Source organism: Daucus carota, chromosome 1 (assembly GCF_001625215.2).
Source record: "Daucus carota subsp. sativus chromosome 1, DH1 v3.0, whole genome shotgun sequence".
NCBI classification, from domain to species: domain Eukaryota; kingdom Viridiplantae; phylum Streptophyta; class Magnoliopsida; order Apiales; family Apiaceae; genus Daucus; species Daucus carota.
In genome coordinates this window covers 26825970-26845416 of record NC_030381.2, presented here as the reverse complement: position 1 = coordinate 26845416, position 19447 = coordinate 26825970, and the positions used below count along the sequence as shown (strand labels likewise).

Here is a 19447-nt window from a genome sequence, read left to right as displayed (position 1 = left end):
CGTCTTATAGACTTTGCCCGATTACATGAAGTACATAACACGTCATTCTTGAAGTACATAACGCGTCATTCTTGAAGAAATGCATCTCATGAAGGAGAGAATCGATGCATCTTTCATAAGTGCGGATCTGAAGGGTATTGGCAATCCACTCTTTGCACACCCAAACATCTTATTGATCTCTATGAGTCATTCAAAAAGAATAATGAAAGAGAAACAAACTTTGCTAAATATAATTCAGTTAATGAATCAATCAATAAAGTCTCAAAAGAACTAGCTAGCAACTGATACTAGTCTTTATTATGGTCTAAATGACTAATTTTCATATGTATAGTCTTGCTTTAATATTCTTCTTCATATACCCGTTTCATGAACTTGTACTTTCATGTTGTTGTTCTATGTACTTGGTTTGTTTTTAATAAAGATGTTTTTCATTTATATATGTATAGACATGAAATATATATGCATTGTTGATTATGCAACCACACACACCATTTACAAAGTCAAAAATACTTCTCACAGTTGACTAAAACCAACTCATATGTCTGGACAATATCGAGTACATCAAATATATTAGAAGGCTTTAGGAAAGCTAATTTTATTCTACCAAGTGAGTAGTAATTACACATAAAAAATGCTCTATACTCCAGCAAGTCAACTAGAAATCTACTGAATTTTAAGGATATATGCCTTGATTATTTGTGACAGTCTTAAATTTCGAGGTCTAAAATTTAGGTTTCAAGAAAGATATCTAATAAAACCAGAAACAGAAAGAAACTAAAATTGAACATCAATTTAAGTAATAATGTGCAACTACGACCTCTACAAGATCGATCTAGGTTTAAGTATGACATAGGTTATACGAACTATACGAATTCCATAACAACACGAAATAGTCCCGACATGAGATTCCCAGTACATACTAGATTATCAAGGTACAACACTCATCAATGTACCCCAGAAAATGATGGCACAGGAACGGGTGTGGTTGCGTGCAGTGTTAAGAAGGCGAGACATCTGTAAATGTTAGTTTGAAAAATAGCAAGGTGAGTAAAAAAACGCTCATCAAGCATAATAATTTAAACAATTAAATAGATGAATCGAAAGTACACAAATTAAAGCATGCTTTAAATCTGAATTCAAAATTATTTTATAAATATAACTTGTTTCAGCTTTCCGAATTGTTCAGATATAGTGGACGTTTTATGATATCACTGATGATCAGTTCACTGATAACCCGAATATTACTTGAACAATTATTCTAAATTAATTTTTTTTCTATAATTAAATACTAGCTAGGTGTTTATAGAATGCTGGGTCATCTATAATGAACCTATTACGCAATCGTTCAACCCGAGCCGTTTAGAATTACAGACCTCTTACGCAACTAAATTGCCCGTTCTAGGATGATGGACCTCTGATGCAACTCCGCGCCAATATTTGATATTTTACTTCCAGTTTTCAACAATTATTCTTAATTAAACCTATCTCATTTCGAGAGAAATAGCAACTCACTTATTGTAAATCATTTGATTTATGTTTAGAAACAAATACTAGTAATTAATGACTCCTATTCATTATCTAATTCAAGTTAAAAGTTATAGGATGTTCCAAAAATCAATTATCTTACTTAAACAATTTCTTATCTTACTAATGACAAGAAATCAAGGTTCTATGATAGGAGTTCAAACAATGACAATAATAAATATAGAATGAGAAGGTCGAATTTAACTGCAGTAGTTAATTATAAGTCGGATATAAAATTACTTGCTCTATAATAATAAAAGATAAATAAGAATACTTGCTCGTAAATACAAAATGAGAATAGGAATGCTTGAAGTGAATATAAGTTAAAAATAGAAATACTTGCCTTAATAAGTTTGGTGCTGACCGACTTAGCTTGAAAATAATTGAGATCCTTTTCTAATATATTATAGTTATATAATATTTACATTTAATTTTCCTTATGGTTACAATTTCTTTTGTCATTAATTAGATGTAGCCATATAATGTTTGTTTTTTTTAATACAAAACTGATTATAATAAATTACAAATTTGGTACGGTTTCTCACCATCTTTTCAATTTCTTCATGTTTTCGATCAAATACTTATTGCAAGATCATTACATCATAAAACTAAACAAAGTGTACAAACATCAAATAGACTGATGTTATAAACAATTTTCTTCCTGTTTGACAATTTTAAATAACCCCGAACCTGTAAATTTTGATCTCCTTAATTAATTTTTGAACAAACTTTACGAATTTCACCATCCGTGCCAGTTTTCACTCCAACGTTGGTCATTTTAATCATGGATTTAGCAAACTCAACGTTCAAAGTCAATCCAGCCAAGCCTCTTATACCAATATACCTCTTCACATAAGTCTGTGTTGTATTGTCCTGCCACAGGCTTTGGTCTGATTCCAGAATTCCGCGGTTATTTTGCACATTCTTGAAAAAGGAGTTATCGAAATCGTCCCCACTTCCATAGTCCAAAGCGATACGCTTATTTCCATCACCGCCTTGGGGGCAAAGAGATTGGAGTGTAGAGAGGAATGTGGAATCGATGGTGGGATCAGGACCCCCGGAGCTCGTGAAGTTGTAGAGTCTGTAACTTACGAACTGGCAAGCCACTGTTCCAATTGTGTGTCCTCCTACAATACATAAACACGTTTATTTTAGAATATAGTCCAAGATTTAATATTTATTAGAATTCGAATATTGCATGCATGCAAAAACTACAAACATACTTTGTTATAATATATATCTCAGGCTTACCAACAAGAGTAACAAGATCCTGAGCGCTCAGACCAACATCTGAAAATTTCTTCTTCTGGACATCGACTGAATCCCTGAAACTCGGCAGATTGGCGGTGTCGGAGGCTAGCGACACTCGTCCATCTCTCCGTCCTGTTGGCACCTTGTATGTCAATCCACCAACCTGAATATATAACAAAATCAAAATGAAAATTATAAATTCACGCACACTAATTAGAGAATGCAATTTAGTGAACTTAGGCACAACAGCAAGTGAGTGACATACCGCAACAGTAGAATCACGGCCAGCAAGAGCGAGAATATCGGAACAAGACACCACACCAGGGCATGCAGCCTCCAGTTGTGTCTTCGCATCTTCAATCACATCATATCCTCTCAACAGAAGATTCGGCGTAGCGGTTTTCTCAGCATCGCTGCCATCGATAAGAATGGAAGCGTCGCAGCCATGAACGAAGCAATCATGGAAGATCATTCTCAGCAATCCCGGAGCCACGGCAGTGTTGGCCTTAACATGCTTCTTAACAGTGTCTGAAACAATGGTCTCAGCTTTAGGACACGAAGTGGAATAAAAGCCGACCTTGGTTTGTGCCAAAGCCGAGGGGGTGACTAGTAGAAGAAGCACTAGAACAGATACTTGTTTAAGAAAAGAATCCATTTCTGCTTGCTTTGTGTTTTGGTGAGTTGATTGTGAGTAAACCGACCGTGTATTTATAGTGATTAGTTATGAGTAGAGAACGAATAAACGTGTAGAGATCACAAGGAATATAATATAAAGTACGACGGAAAATTCAAATGGCATCCACTTGTTTGTCCGGCTGCCCTAAATCAGTTTGTCATTTACAGGAAATTTCAACCCAAGGACAATGTATGTTCACACAATTATATTTGTTGGGAATTATATAACTGTGTCAAGCTTGTGTTTCATGCTTATATAATCGAGGTCTATGACGTACATACAAACATATATTACTCCCCGGTCGTGTATATGGATGGATTAAACATGAAAATATAGAAAATTATATAAAATAATAGAAAAAGGAAAGAAATATGATAAAGTGATGAGTGGATTTATAAGTTAGAAACACTTATTTATATCATTTGTGTAAAAAGTCAAGAAGCACTTATAAAAAGCTAAGAATCCTATCTTTTGTTTCACGACTTCTACTTATTTCTCAAACACTTTAACCACTTATAATTCTTAACTTGCTTGTCACTTCTATTTCACTTCTTTACTTTAAGCAAGAAGCACTTATTTTAGGTTCAGACAAACGGCCTCATAGTTATATTATAATTGAAGGTAAGGAAAATGTATATATACTTCATAAATCAAAACAAAATTAATTTTGTTTTAAGGTTTCACTTGGCAACAATTAATCGGGATCAGCTTTTGGTTAATTAATATACAAGTAATTGTATGTTAACACCAAGTTGTTAGGCTGGCTCCTAGCTAAAGTGTGCTGAGCAATATTCTAAGTAACTAAAAATCAACAAAGGAGAAGAAGACTCTTTGGCTGTGTAATTATGTATTAATAGTCAAAACGCTTTCGAAAGAAACAAAGAAATGCGCGTGGAAGTCGAAGCATAATTAACAAAAGATTGTTTAGAAACTTCTTCATGGAATCAAGCTTTTCACTACTATAAAAATCGCACTGTACACTTAAGGTTAGGGTTACCTGATCCCATTCACATGAAATAGTTATACAACTTGGCTGAAAAAGTCATGCAAACTTATAATGCTTGCAAATTTTCAATGATCAAGATGGTCTCGGAGTTATTTACTTAAAACCTTTTGTCAAGTAGCATCCCGTTGATTAACCACCATTAGACTTTTCCCGTGATCTCTTTGAATTTTCTGTCATCAAATACTAATCTTGCAAATATAAGAATATCTATTCTTTTAAGATTTTTAAAAACTGTAAATTACTTATTAAAATAGAATAGAATAGATATAGTTTTGAATAATATAAATATTACTATTTTTCAATTGTCTAATACATATTATAAATTTTAGTTAAATTTTGATAATTTGATCTTTTAAAAATTAAAATTTGCGATTATTAGGGATGAAGGTATCATACAGTCAAATGTTGATTATCTTATTATTTAGGAAAAAAAAGTTTGACTATCTTATAATTTTTTTATTTTAATTCTTTTATTGTGATCTGATAATTAATAGTAACCCTAGCTGGGTAAGATAATACTGCTCTCCTGTCTCGTTATATTTTAATGGATACAGCAGGCAGATTAATCAATTTTGACTTCCCTTTGCAAAGTGATCAATTTGGACTTGATTTACCTAAAAAAAAATATCGTTGAGACTTTTCCTCCACCGGCTCTTCCTCATTGTTACTCTCATATAATGTATTGTAGTGACAACAAAATTACTCAAACAGATGTTTACCAACTAGAAAAAGCCATCTTTGTGGACGGAAGTTTTAAGAGGTGAAAAAGAGGCTTCACCCTTATTAGTTTATATACTACATTATCAAACGTTCAAGCACGGAAAGCTTGATAAGTTATTTTCTTTGTCTGGTCTAATGAGTGGTAGATTATGGTCCAAGTAATGACATAATTTGCAAGTTATCGGATGTTCAAAAATATTGTAAAACAAAAAAAAAAATAACATTCAGATGACTAGATTATTTTGTACTCTAATATTCTAATATTTTTATGAATTGCATGCATTGGGCTTTTAATCTAATGGTCGCAGGCTTTACTCTTTTCAAGATTAAATGCGAGAATGAGGTATCAAAACAGAACACAATGAGATTAAAAATTCAGAGCTAATCTTATAATTAGGAGCAGATATTTCTGTGTGTTTGTCTCGATTTTTATATATGAACCTTAAGATATTTTTGACTTAAACGAGAAAATATATGTTTATGTAATAAATTCAAATTTCAAGTTAAATTTAGAAATAAATCATAAATTGACTTAAAAGTTGAAACTAGAAATTGATAGGATGTATTTTTATAATAAGCTTATTTTATAAATATAATTTTTAGTAAAATCAATTTAAACATTAAACATTGCTCATTCCAAACTCCATGCGAACGATGAGAAATCTTTCTTCAAATGAGGCTCGGTGAATATGTCGGCAAGTTAATATTTTGTGGGGACATAAATAAGATTTATATTTTCTTTTGCCACATTCGCGGGCAATAAATGATGTCGAACGTCGATATGCTTTGTGCGAAAGTGAAGAACTAGATTTTCTGAGATTTTTGTTGTGCTTGTAGTGTCACAATAAATTGGAACCTTTCCACATTTGATTCCCGAATCCTTGAGAGTTTAATTGCATCATCCATAACACTAGAGAACAACTTCTTCCTGCAACTAGATATTCTCCCTTGGTAGTAAGTAGGGCAATAGATGTTTGCTTCTTGCTTTACCAACATACCAAGCTAGAACCAAGAAAATGCAAACACCGCTTGTACTTTTCCTATCCATTTGAGGTCCTGCATAGTCTGCATCACTATATTAAATAATATCAAATGTATTCGAAATAGGATAGAATAAGCCAAGATTAATAATACCACTTATTTAAATATTATTTTAGTGGCATTCAAGTGGGATTTCTTAGGTGTAGAGGCTATTAGATATAGCAAAGATCCACTCATACCTTGATATTTTGTTCTATCAACACTTTTACCTGATTCATCAGAAAACAACTTGCTGGTTTGAAAAATTAGAGTGGGTTTTAATTTGGCTTGATGACACTTTCAAATCAAAATCTCTTCAGCAACTCTTTCACATATTTAACTTGGTGCACAGAGATATCATCAGGAGTTTGCTTGATTTAAAAATCCAAGAAATAATTGAGCTCACCCATCAAGCTCATGTCAAATTCACTGTGTATACATTTAGAAAACCACTTACAAAAGTCATCATTAGTACACCCAAAGATAATATCATCAACATAAACTTGAACTACTAAGATTTTATCATTAAGAGATTTTGTCAACAAAATTGGATCAGTTTTACCTCTTACAAAACTATTCTTAATTAAGAACTTAACGGACACTTTCGTACCATGATCTAGGAGTTTGTTTCAGTCCATAAAGAGTTTTCTTCAACTTGTAAATATCGTCTGGATATCGTTCGTGTTTAAACCCGGACGACTATTTTATATAAACTTCCTCTTCCAGCATGCCGTTTAGAAAAGCACTTTTGACATCCATCTAAAACAGCTTGATTTTTTTGTAGCATGCATAGGCCAAGAGCATTCTGATAGATTCCAAGTGAGCAATCAGAGAATATGTCTAATCAAAATCAATTCCTTCTTGCTGATTGTATCCTTGAGCCACAAGTATTGCCTTGTTTTCCTTCTTCATCAACCTTGTTCTTGAAAATCCACTTTGTGCCAATAATTGATGCATTTTCAGGTGACTTAACCAATTCACAAACATCACATTTTTTGAATTCATTCTATATCTTCTTGCTTAGTCAAAGTACAATTTTTATTTTCAAGAACTTCTTTGACATATTTTGCTTCTTAAACTAGCTAGAAAGGCAGCAAATGCACACAAATTTGACCTTACTCTTCTTGTCTTTATTCTTCAGAAATATCACCCATGACCAAATCGGGATGATGTTCTTGACTGTCCTTTAGGCAAATTATGTTGAGACATTTCTTCATGAGATGTCGTTATATATAGTTAGCTGAAATGAAGTTCCATCTTGCTGTAATGGAGCGAAAGTTGGAGTAAATGGAGTTCCAACTTTCTTAGATGCTAGAGTAATAGCTTCATCTAATTTCTTGTCACTAGGTTGGTTGTGAATAAAGATCAGTACCTACATCATCTTCCTCATTCCTTTGATAGATTATTGTAGGTTCTTTGAAAATATTATTAATAGAGATTCTTCAACATTATGTTTCTCTAAATTGTAATATCTATATGCACGAGTTGAAAAATAAGTAAGATATATAACTTCGAAAAATTTAGTGTCAAATTGACCAGCGTTATCAATCTGCTTAAGACGATCACACCAACTTCACTAAAGCAAGAGAGTACAGAAACATAAATTAACTATCGTTTTTAAATCTACGTTTTCTGTATGCCAAATGAAACCAAAGTGCCTGGCAATGAAAATGTTGTTTAAGCGGCTGAAGTGGAACAAAATGAAATGACTCTGCTTTCGTTTTTTAAGTGATATTTTGAAGAAAATAATATTGACAACGACACATACAAACCTAACAAATCATGTGTCTGGCATATAATACGTTTGACATTGTTTTGAAATATCTTAGGCTTGAAGGAAGAAGTTGCAGTATTCGTGGAAAATGTAATGTGGATTGACACTTTGACAGAGTCAAGTATAAATGGAATCCCCATTGTCCACCCAACTAATCATTTTGCCGGAATCTTCTGTATGATGGAATTCGACAACTCTCTACTACCCAGAGTCCACATTAATTGTAATAATTGTTCAAGCAATCAATTGTTATAGTAATTCTACGAATAAATAACAAGCACAACATTATAAATGTTTATTTTCGACAACCATAAAGGCATAAACCGGTGAAAATGGTCAAAATTAATTATGTTTCCCAATCGATAATAGCAGCTTTTCATGTATGCAATTCTATTCATGTTCCAAAATATTTATTCTAAATTTTAATCTTTCAGTTTAAAGTATATAAAGATAATTATTTACAACAATCATATATGAACCGTTTATGATATAAGTATTAATAGTGCAGTTGACAATTTTAAACAACTCCGGGCGACTTCACGTTTGCATGTGGAGAAAGCTCGACAGATATAAAAATGCTTCATTTTGACCAGAAACAAGCAAGGAAGATTAGGCAGTAATTAACCAATGCTCTGACAAATTAACTCAGTTGAAAATAATGAAAATTATAGTGGACGGCGATATTGTATAGAAATGCATGCATGGCGGTGATAAAGACTTGAGCAGAAGACTTACCCTAAACTAAGCAACGTTTGTAGACTTTTATGTACACTGCCTACTACTTCCAGACAGCAGGGATCTCATAGAAAATGCACGATAGACTCGTTCTTTACGCGCGCTACTTACAGGAGACGTACTCTTCATTTTCATGTCTGCAAGAGTACTTAAACAAGCCATACTAGCCTGCACTACAGGAAAACAGGTCAAAACCGACCATCAGAATTGGTAATCGGTCGGTTATAACGCTAAAACCGACCGATAAAGGTGGTCGGTTAAACCCTGATCGGTTACGTCATTTATAATCGGTCGGTTATAATGGTAAAACCGACCGATAAAGGTGGTCGATTAAACCCTGGTCGGTTACGTCAATTGGTCGTGTTTAACACTTAAAACCAACTGTGTGGGTGGTCATGTTGTATTCCCAGAAAAATGGTCTCACTTGATGCCACCTGTCACCACGTGGCAACTGGTGTCACACCATGTCAGAACTGGACAGTAAATTGGACGGTATAATTTACTCTTTAGTAATAATTAAATAAATTCTTACTTAGTTCTTGTTTTAAGCACAAATGGTGATTGTTTGTGTTTGACTGAGTTTAAAAATTCATTTAAGTCAAAATAGCTTATTTGTACAGCTTGTACAAATAATCTATGAATCAATTTCAAATTTAAAAGTGAAAAGAAAATCCTAACTTTCTTTAGTAATTTGTTTTATTTTTGAAATTTGATTTTGCATAATGTAAAACCATTTTAAAAGATAATTTATAATATTTTATTATTATATTAATAATTTTTATATCCGATAATTTATAAATATCAAAAATTATCCAAACACATGAAAATAAAAATTACTTTTACTTGTAGCATATAACTTCTCACATATTAATTCTGTCAAAAGAAAAAAACTTCTCACATATTATAAGCAGTGTTCTAAAATTCCTTAACATATTAAACATTAATCCTCATTAATCTTTAACAAATATACCGATTTCTTGATTACACTATAATTTTATTAAAAATATCTGTTTTATCAAATCTTTTTTATAAATCCTAAATCTGTAAATCAACCAAATAATTCCGATTTCAATTTATACAACCATGCTAGTAAGCATCAAGCACTACATAAGTAATAACTTTCAATACTGACTGTCATTAAAAAAAACTGAACGTCGAAACCCGTCGATTACGGCCTAAAATGATCGGTTTTAGGTCTAAAACCGACAAAAGACGGTAGTCCCTTTTGACTTGATAGGTTTTGACAGATTGTATAAAATCGACCGGCCAGGGAGGTGGTCGGTTTTATCAGTTGCAAAAACTCGCAGATCCATGATGGAATATTACTCACAAAAATTGATAAGTTTATATTGTTTTGATTGACTAACATTTTTTAATAATGGTAGAGTCCTTGCATTCAAAACAAACACACCAACCATCAACCAAATTCATAGACTTTAAATTTTAATACTTAACATGTCATCATCGAGACACACCAGATAAACCCAACAAATTATACCAGTGTACTTGTCCGCTAGGAAAACTTCTTACTCCCTCTTTTATAATTATTAAATAAGATTGTACATATATATATATATATATATATATAATAGGTAGAAATGGCAAGTGAAATTTTTTTATCGGTTGACAGAAATTATGTTAAAATAATTTCAGTAGCATCTTGATGATCCTTGCATGTATAAATCTAAAATCAACGAAACATCACTCTTTTCTGCTAGGTTGTACAATAAGTCATAGGAATGAATCAGGCAGCCCGGAAATTATGTGTATAGTGGGATGTTTAAAGTAAAAAGTTTGATACCCTCTCTCTCAAAGAAGAAGTTTGATTTTAGGAAGTTTCTTAATGGAGCATAGACTAGAGCAAACTTTAATTAGTTAGTTATGCATGTCGCCAAGCGCGTTTCTTCGCTTCTAGGGAAAATGTTTTGACTAGTGATGCTTCTCACACTTTGGCTGGTAGACAGCCTACCAACTTTGTATTTTCATACGATTACATCACCGATTTTCTCTTAATTGATTGCTACTAACCACTGCACTACTGCAGGAAGAAAAATGGTTAAATTAAAATAACTATGGGGCCGTTTGGTTGGGTTTAAAATAAGTGATTCTTGCTTAAAATAAATAAGTGGAGTAGAAGTTAGAAGCAAGATAAGACTTATAAGTGATTAAAGTGTTTGGGAAATAAGTAGAAGTTCTGAAACAAAAGCTAGCATTCCTAGCTTTTTATAAGTGCTTCTTGACTTATTACACAAACGGTACGAATAAGTGCTCATAACTTATAATCCAGAAGCTGGACTTATAAGTCCAACCCAAACACCCACTATATCAATTGATCTTTTTCGTTCCTGCTAATATTTGATCCTTCTTCTCAAAAAGAAACATTTATTCCTAATATCTTTTCTTGTTAATTGATTGCTGGCAACCCGTGGAAGAAAAATGATAAAAATATTTTGATTTACTAGCTTTTTCAAAAATAGATCGAGACAGTTTTTAAAATCCATCTCTCTTTTGATATCAAAAATCCATATACTGAGGGTTGAGGTATGGATGAAGTTTTGTTTCTGCTGCCCAAACTGTGATACATTCGGTTGATGCCATATTGCCATGTATGATTTTGCAATATACAAAGCTCATATCTGATCACGTAGTAACAACATATACACTGATCACATACATTCAAATTAAATTTAGAAGCTTAGCGTTAATTCACAATATTCAAATGTAATCGTGTGGACATATCTACGTTGCATTTCATTGATATTTTCGTTAGTGACAAATTAATAATTTGGGGCAGCCGGACAAACAAGTGGATGCAATTTGAATTTTCTTTTCTGCAGTACTTTATATTATATTCCTTGTGATCTCTACACGTTTATTCATTTTCTACTCTTACTAATCACTATAAATACGCCCTAGCTAAGGTCGGTAATTTACTCACAATCAACTCATCAAAACACAAAGCAAGCAGAAATGGATTCTTTCCTTAACCAGTTATCTGTTCTAGTGCTTCTTTTACTAGTCACCCCCTCGGCTTTGGCACAAACCAAGGTCGGCTTTTATTCCACTTCGTGTCCCAAAGCCGAGACCATTGTTTCAGACACTGTTAAAAAGCATGTTAAGGCCAACACTGCTGTCGCTCCGGGATTGCTCAGAATGATCTTCCATGATTGCTTCGTTCATGGTTGCGACGCTTCCATTCTTATCGATGGCAGCGATGCGGAGAAAACCGCGACGCCGAATCTTCTGTTGAGAGGATATGATGTCATTGAAGATGCCAAAACACAACTGGAAGCAGCATGCCCTGGAGTGGTGTCTTGTTCCGATATTCTCGCTCTTGCTGGTCGGGATTCCACTGTTGCGGTATGTTACTGACGCTGTTGTGCCTAATTTCACTAAAATGCATTCACTAATTAGTTTGCATGAATTTATAATTTTCATTTTCATTTTGTTATATATTCAGGTTGGTGGATTGACGTACAAGGTGCCAACAGGACGGAGAGATGGACGAGTGTCGCTAGCCTCCGACACCGCCAATCTGCCAAGTTTCAGGGATTCTGTCGATGTGCAGAAGAAGAAATTTTCGGATGTTGGTCTGAGCGCTCAAGACCTTGTGACTCTTGTTGGTAAGCCTGAGATATCACATATGTTTGTAGCTTTTGCATGCATGCAATATTCCAATTCTAATAAATATTAAATAAACGTGTTTATGTATTGCAGGAGGGCACACAATTGGAACAGTGGCTTGCCAGTTCGTAAGTTACAGACTATACAACTTCACAAGCTCCGGGGGTCCTGATCCCACCATCGACTCCACATTCCTTTCTACACTCCAATCTCTTTGCCCCCAAGGCGGTGATGGAAATAAGCGTATCGCTTTAGACTATGGAAGTGGGAACAATTTCGATAACTCCTTTTTCAAAAATGTGCAAAATAACCGCGGAATCCTGGAATCAGATCAAAGCCTGTGGCAGGACAGTACAACACAGAACTATGTGAAAAGGTATATTGGAATAAGAGGCTTGGCTGGATTGACTTTGAACGTTGAGTTTGCCAAAGCCATGATCAAAATGACTAACATTGGAGTCAAAACTGGCACAGATGGTGAAATTCGTAAAGTTTGTTCAAAAATTAATTAAGGAGATCAAAAATGCAAGTTTTGGGGTTATTTAAATTTTGCTCAACTACTGGAAGAATTGTCCATAAGATCAGTGTATTTGATTTACGTACAGTTTGTCAAGTTCAATGATGTAATACCATATTACTATATATATATCCAGCGGAAACATGATGTTTCAACCTTGAGCTGTCATGACCTACTGGCTAACTTAAAATTTCAAGTTACTCTGTGTGCTGGAACGGGCAACCTGTGTGCATGGTTTAAACTTCACGGTTTGAAAGTATTTTTGTTCTATGATATATTTTTTAAGTAATTAATTTTATTTCTAATTTTTTAGATAATATTAATCTATTAAATTTATTATTATTATTTATAATATTTAATTATTTCAAAATACTGCTCACTTATCATATACTCCCCCGTTTCAAATTAGATATCCATTTTCAAAAAATTACACCGTGAATGTTTAGAAATTAATCGCATTAAATGACATAATGTGTGGAATGAAGTTTATCCAGGAAATATAAATAAAAATTATGTGAAGTACAATCGATTTTGAAAAATATGATTTTGCATTGAAAGTTGAAGTGTGCCACGATTTTGAAACAAATTTTTTTTTTCCCTAAAAGTGAACATGTAAATTGAAAGGAAAAAACTATTAAGTTACAATAAGATACTGGCATAATTTTTGATTTACATAGACGGGCTCATGGTAGCCTTTATTGAGGAATAACTACTTCCAATATGGGCATAATTTTAGATTTAAATAGACAGGCTCAAAATTTTATTTTGTTGACTTAAAGAAAAAACTTAATTCTCTCTAGCCTCTCTCTTGTCATAGCCGCCTGGGCTTCCATCGGTTTTCACTGATGAAAAAGCTAGAATCACTTAACTACTTTGTTTTATTCTTAGTTTTTGAATTATACTTTTTTTCGGGAAACCTAGATCCAAAATCATCGGAGATTTCGTTGTCTCTTTTCCAAGCGGGTGGGTTTCAGTTCGATTTCTCTTGTTTTTGTGGTTCTGCTCCAGATCTATTCTCGAGGCAATTCGTAAAACCATCGTAGATTTTGCCGTCTTTCTTCTCTATTTTAAGCGAGTGGATTTTCAGTCGGATTTCACTTGTTTCCGTGGTTCTATCTAAGGTTGTTTTCTCTCCCTGGTGAGAGTTTTGTTTTTCACTTCTTAATTGTAAACGGAGTTTGATTTGGTGATGAAAGTTTGTATGAAATCACAGTTCTGATCGATAACTCAAACGATAGCTCTATCGGGGCATGATGAAGAGGGTACCAGTAATTCAACGAGAATGCATGAAGCGGTTACTACCTCTGTCTCACTAGATACTTTACAGTTTTCTCTTTTGGACGTCCCACTCAGTTCTTTACAATACAAAACTTTCCAAAAATTGTTAATGGGTCCCACCATTTTCCCACTTTTTCTTCTTTTCACAGGACTTTTACTCCACTATCTCTCTTTTATATATTAAAAATCAATGAGTCTCACCACTTCACCCACTTTTCTTTCTCTTTTCCACTACTTTATACATATTTCTTAACCTCCGTGCCCAAACTCAAGGTAAAGAATTGAGAGGGGCTGAGGGAGTATTGTATTTGTATATACATGTCTTTCAAAAAAATCATTTAACTGTCTATTTGTGAGAATAGTTTATTGTTTGTTCGACTCGATCATTGGCGTAAATGTCGTATGATTTTTTAATATTAGATGAACACTTTTGTTTCAAAAAAAAATGACAGGCTCATAATAGCCTTTATTTAGGAATAACTACTTCCAATATGACCGGGCTAATAATCGATTATTTAAATATTGGTGCCATGGATAAAATCAGATTAAATATCAATTTTTAATTCTTAATATGTAATAAACTAGCTCAGAAGCCGTGTTCAGAACCCTGTTAGAGCATTTCCAGCAGCTTAGCTATATGGTATCCTAAACTATTATAATAAGGAATATGACATAAAACACAACTCCAGAGAGTCTTAGCAATTTGTTAAAAACTTATGACGCTCACTTCATTCCTCATTTTTAATGATTGTGGAACCATTCCTCATACTATTTTAAAGAATAAAATATTCACTTCTCTCCTTTTTTCCACACTCTCTCTCCTTTCTTCCTCCTACTTACAAGTTGAATATAATGTTATAGTAATAATAGAGAATACAAATAGGGAATGCTGTTGGAGTTCTCATTCAATAAATTGTAATAATCTCTTAAAAAATACATATTTTATTATATATTTAGAGAATATTTCAAGACTCAGCTGGACATGCTCTTAGGGTAGCTTCTTGTAATTATTGCATCTTTTCCACAAAGATGGCTAAACCGAAAGTGTTTCCGAGTTTTGACTTGTGTTCAGTAGCCAAAGAGCTTGCGAAGCAAGAGTCCAACAATATCGTTGTCGTAGTCTAGTTTGTTACATGGTTATTGACTTGGTCAATAGTGGTATGTAAACACGAAATCAATCTCTCAATGTACCAAACAGTTATATAAAGTTTTAATATAGATAGAGTTTAAATATTAATAGTCAATATTTATTTAAGTTTATTTTCTAGGTACACTGTTTTAATAGATCTAAATGATCAGGGTGGTTTATTAATAATAAGTTTGAATTAATTCTTAAAATTTCCTTAAAAATTTAAAATTAAATCTATTAAATATATTTAAATATAAATATGTCACCGTGATGTGTTTAATTATAATTTTAAATAAGGCGTACGTGCTGAATAGTAATTTGCTGACTCATAATTTGAGTCCGTCGAATTTGAATCGAGTTAGATTAATTATATTCGCTCTGGCCCGAATAGTATATATTGGCGGATGGGGACACGGCTATTAATATAATATTCATGTAAATATGGTTCTATGACTTATTTTTGAAATTTTTTATGAATAAAAATTTAACATCTAAATTTGTTATTCGAAAAAGGAAAATTTAAAAAATAAGTTACAGAACTATACTTTATAAAATTAAATATAGTTTATAAATTTATAAATTATATTCAAATCAAATTTATATATTTAATTATCTTATAAATTATAATCATATATACATGTGTATAACAAGACACATGTTCTACCGTATATCTCTTGCTATTTTTCTCTTTCATGTCAAATTTTAAGAACATAACACAATTTTAAAAACCGATCCGATATTTTGAATTTAAATTTGGATTGTATAATTCAATTTTTAAACTCGAAAGAGTTTGGATTTGAAAATGGATATCAGGTATTTCGAATCGAAAACCGATTTGAAATCCAAAATCCAATCCAAATCTAAATCGAAACAACCCAAAAAAAATTCAACACACATAATAGCTTTATAAACTTTCAAATTTTAATAATACTTGGGTTTGTTTTAATAAATAAAATTGAGTATAATTAAAATTTATAAACTAAGAAATTATGTTATATATACATATATGTGTGTATTGTTTGTTGATGGCGTGTAATTTTTGTTAAGTTAATGAATTAATATAAAATTTAAGACTCTATCCAAAGAATATTGCATATAGAAATAATTAATAATGGTTTAAGATTTTTTTACTTGTGATGCTTCATTACCATTACTGTATAAATTTTAAATTTAATGAAATTCAAGTTCAAAAATTCATAAATAATATTACGATGATGCTATTTATTTTTTGAAATTCAAATTTTGGATGAATCTGAACCTGATCTCCGAAACATACAAATTATATTTAAATCTATATATTTGAAATCAGATTAGATAAAATAAGTTGTATTTGAATTAAAAACATCTTAAAATAATTTGTAGACTTAGCTTGTAGTCGAAAGTCTAACAGTATCATTTATTATTTAGTGAAAGAAGTTAATGATATACCATTATTGGAGGTAAAACTAAGTCCAAATGGTTAGTAATTTAGTATGTTAGCAAAGTCAAATATAATATATAAGAAAGGTCAACATATATATACATGACCTGGTATCGTAAGAAATGTCAAAAGTAATACATAAATAGTATAGTTCACTATTTAAATAAAGTTGACTTCTTTAACACATGTTATATCTTTTATCATTTATCATTTATATAAGTAAAGAACATTACACAATATAACTCTTTGTATCACATCTATAGATATTATAATTTATATATTTCTATAATGATATTCAAGTAATTGCATATTGTATAAATATTGAATATAATTTTAATTTCTTTCGAGAATGTATGGGTCCTTATACATAATATTAATTATCTTTATAGTTCAAATTAAGTAACCTGCACTTTTTAATCTTATAACTGATTGAACAAAAGTCTTTAATATATATTATAAATATATATTATAATATTTGTTTCATACCAATTTTATATGTTGTTAGAACTAAAATATAATCTTTAACTTACCTTTTGAATAACTAGACTTGCAAATATCACAAATTAGATTCTGTTTTAATATATTTCTCAATCAAACTCATTTAATTATAAATTTTTATAGTATATTATCCTCTTTATCTTTTAACTCACCCTGGTATATATAGGAGTAATGTTCACTAATATTTTCATACACTATGCACAAGAAAATGCACAAGAAAATTAAAGCTTTGTTTATCATACGGTATATATACACAAGAAAGTACTGTATGTTATTTATTGTAATTTCCTCAGCACCACTCTTAGCTAGCTAATTAGCTAATATGAGATTTAAGCATGGGTGCTATTGTAAATTGCACGTACATAATCTACGCGCATTCTGACATATAAAGAATTTGACATAAACACTGCCTCGGTCAACAGGCTCCCCTCTGGTCCATTCCCTTCTGATTTTTTGTTAATCATACACTGCATGTCACAATTAATGTAACTGTATTCGATGGACATTTTCTGTACATGACAAGTTCAATTATTTGGGCAACCCTAGCAAGTGGGATATATATCAATTTACCATTCAATAACTTTCATTCCTATCACTATAAATACACTGTCTTGGTTTGCTATAATTCACACAAACAACTTATAAAAATACATTACAAGCTCAAATGGATTCTTTTCTTAACAAATTCACTCTGCTAGTGCTTCTTTTACTTGTCACACCCTCAGCTCTAGCTCAGACTAGGGTCGGCTTTTATTCTAGCTCTTGCCCGAGAGCTGAATCCATTGTGCAAGCCACTGTTAAGAAACATGTTAAGGCCAATACTGCTGTTGCCCCGGGATTGCTTAGAATGATATTCCATGATTGCTTTGTTCACGGCTGTGATGCTTCGATTCTCATCGATGGCAGCGATGCTGAGAAAACCGCTAGGCCGAATCTTCTGCTGAGAGGATATGATGTGATTGAGGATGCCAAGACACAACTAGAGGCAGCATGCCCCGGAGTCGTGTCTTGTGCTGATATTCTTGCTCTTGCTGGCCGTGACTCTACAGTTGAGGTAAGCTGAAATTGTGCCGGTTAGAATTTCAAACTAATGTATTCATATGATGCATATATTTTAAATCAATGCTGATTTGTTTAATGTGTACGTATGTTTCAGGTTGGTGGATTGACATACCGAGTCCCCACAGGTCGGAGAGACGGACTAGTGTCGTTAGCCTCCGACACCGCCAATTTGCCGAGTTTCACAGATTCAGTCGCTGTCCAAAAGCAAAAATTTGCAGACGTAGGTCTCAGCGCCCAAGATCTTGTCACTCTTGTTGGTAAGCAATACATATATTCTAGACTAATTTTTTGCATGCATGCAATATTTTCGTTCTATATATAACATAATATTATTGGATAATATTTTCTAAACCTTGTATGAACACATGTATTATAGGTGGACACACTATCGGAACAGTTGCTTGCCAATTTATAAGCTACAGACTCTACAACTTCACAACTTCCGGGGGTGCTGATCCTACCATTGATCCCACATTTCTTCCAACACTCCAATCTCTCTGTCCACAAAACGGTGATGGCAATAAGCGTATTGCGTTAGATTATGGAAGCGGTGACAAGTTTGATCATTCTTTCTTCAAAAATGTGCAAAATAACCGCGGAATTCTGGAATCTGATCAAAGCCTATGGCAGGATAGTACAACAAAGAATTTTGTGCGGAGGTTTATTGGAATAAGAGGCCTGGCTGGATTGACTTTGAACGTTGAGTTTGGAAGAGCCATGATCAGAATGACTAACATTGGAGTGAAGACCGGCACGGAGGGTGAAATTCGTAAAGTTTGTTCAGCAATTAACTAAAGTGATCAAATATTCAAATTTTCCAGTTTTGGGGTTATTTCAATTTTTGCATAACAAGAAGAAATTGTTCACAATACCAATGTTGATGTACGTACAATCTGTCAAGTTGTCTGATGTATGTTTATATGTTATTGAATCAAAAACATGATACTTGTTATTTTTTGTATACATCTAGAAGCAAAATATTTTATACACAAAATTGAAACATTTTTTTTTTGAATTCAAACATGAATACCTGTTTACGAGGAGAAGCTAGGCTTTAACTAAAAAAAAAACGTTTTTTATTTTAAAATTCAAAAAAGATGTTTATTGATTATAAATAAGAATATACTTAAAAATATTTTATACATTTGGATAAACTTCTTTTTTTTTTTTGTGTGATGGAAATTTGGATAAACTTCTTAAAACATCGGTAAAC

General features: G+C 32.5%; 3 protein-coding genes across 3 annotated transcripts; 2 read left to right on the top strand and 1 right to left on the bottom strand.

The window, feature by feature from the left end:
- Nucleotides 1-2070: 2070 nt before the first annotated feature.
- Nucleotides 2071-3470, bottom strand: LOC108214674 (peroxidase N1-like). Its single transcript, XM_017386812.2, has 3 exons — nt 3041-3470; nt 2776-2938; nt 2071-2651 (listed from the first exon to the last, which is right to left on the bottom strand). The coding sequence occupies exons 1-3, from the start codon at nt 3428-3430 to the stop codon at nt 2233-2235; spliced, it is 972 nt and encodes a 323-aa protein (XP_017242301.1). The 5' UTR covers nt 3431-3470; the 3' UTR covers nt 2071-2232.
- Nucleotides 3471-11580: 8110 nt separating this feature from the next.
- Nucleotides 11581-13002, top strand: LOC108194230 (peroxidase N1-like). The gene is made up of 3 exons (XM_017361168.2): nt 11581-12066; nt 12167-12329; nt 12424-13002. Exons 1-3 carry the CDS (start codon nt 11677-11679, stop codon nt 12840-12842), a joined length of 972 nt encoding a protein of 323 aa, XP_017216657.1. The 5' UTR covers nt 11581-11676; the 3' UTR covers nt 12843-13002.
- A 4792-nt stretch (nt 13003-17794) lies between these two features.
- On the top strand, nt 17795-19197 carry LOC108213631 (peroxidase N1-like). The gene is made up of 3 exons (XM_017385438.2): nt 17795-18226; nt 18329-18491; nt 18611-19197. Exons 1-3 carry the CDS (start codon nt 17837-17839, stop codon nt 19027-19029), a joined length of 972 nt encoding a protein of 323 aa, XP_017240927.1. The 5' UTR covers nt 17795-17836; the 3' UTR covers nt 19030-19197.
- The last annotated feature ends 250 nt before the right edge of the window (nt 19198-19447 follow it).

Coding starts and splice junctions, on each gene's coding strand:
- LOC108213631 (XM_017385438.2), top strand. CDS start 17,837: ATGGATTCTTTTCTTAACAAATTCACTCTGCTAGTGCTTCTTTTACTT. Junction 18,227..18,328: donor GCCGTGACTCTACAGTTGAG/GTAAGCTGAAAT, acceptor CGTATGTTTCAG/GTTGGTGGATTGACATACCG. Junction 18,492..18,610: donor AGATCTTGTCACTCTTGTTG/GTAAGCAATACA, acceptor CATGTATTATAG/GTGGACACACTATCGGAACA.
- LOC108194230 (XM_017361168.2), top strand. CDS start 11,677: ATGGATTCTTTCCTTAACCAGTTATCTGTTCTAGTGCTTCTTTTACTA. Junction 12,067..12,166: donor GTCGGGATTCCACTGTTGCG/GTATGTTACTGA, acceptor TTATATATTCAG/GTTGGTGGATTGACGTACAA. Junction 12,330..12,423: donor AGACCTTGTGACTCTTGTTG/GTAAGCCTGAGA, acceptor TATGTATTGCAG/GAGGGCACACAATTGGAACA.
- LOC108214674 (XM_017386812.2), bottom strand. CDS start 3,430: ATGGATTCTTTTCTTAAACAAGTATCTGTTCTAGTGCTTCTTCTACTA. Junction 2,939..3,040: donor GCCGTGATTCTACTGTTGCG/GTATGTCACTCA, acceptor TTATATATTCAG/GTTGGTGGATTGACATACAA. Junction 2,652..2,775: donor GGATCTTGTTACTCTTGTTG/GTAAGCCTGAGA, acceptor TATGTATTGTAG/GAGGACACACAATTGGAACA.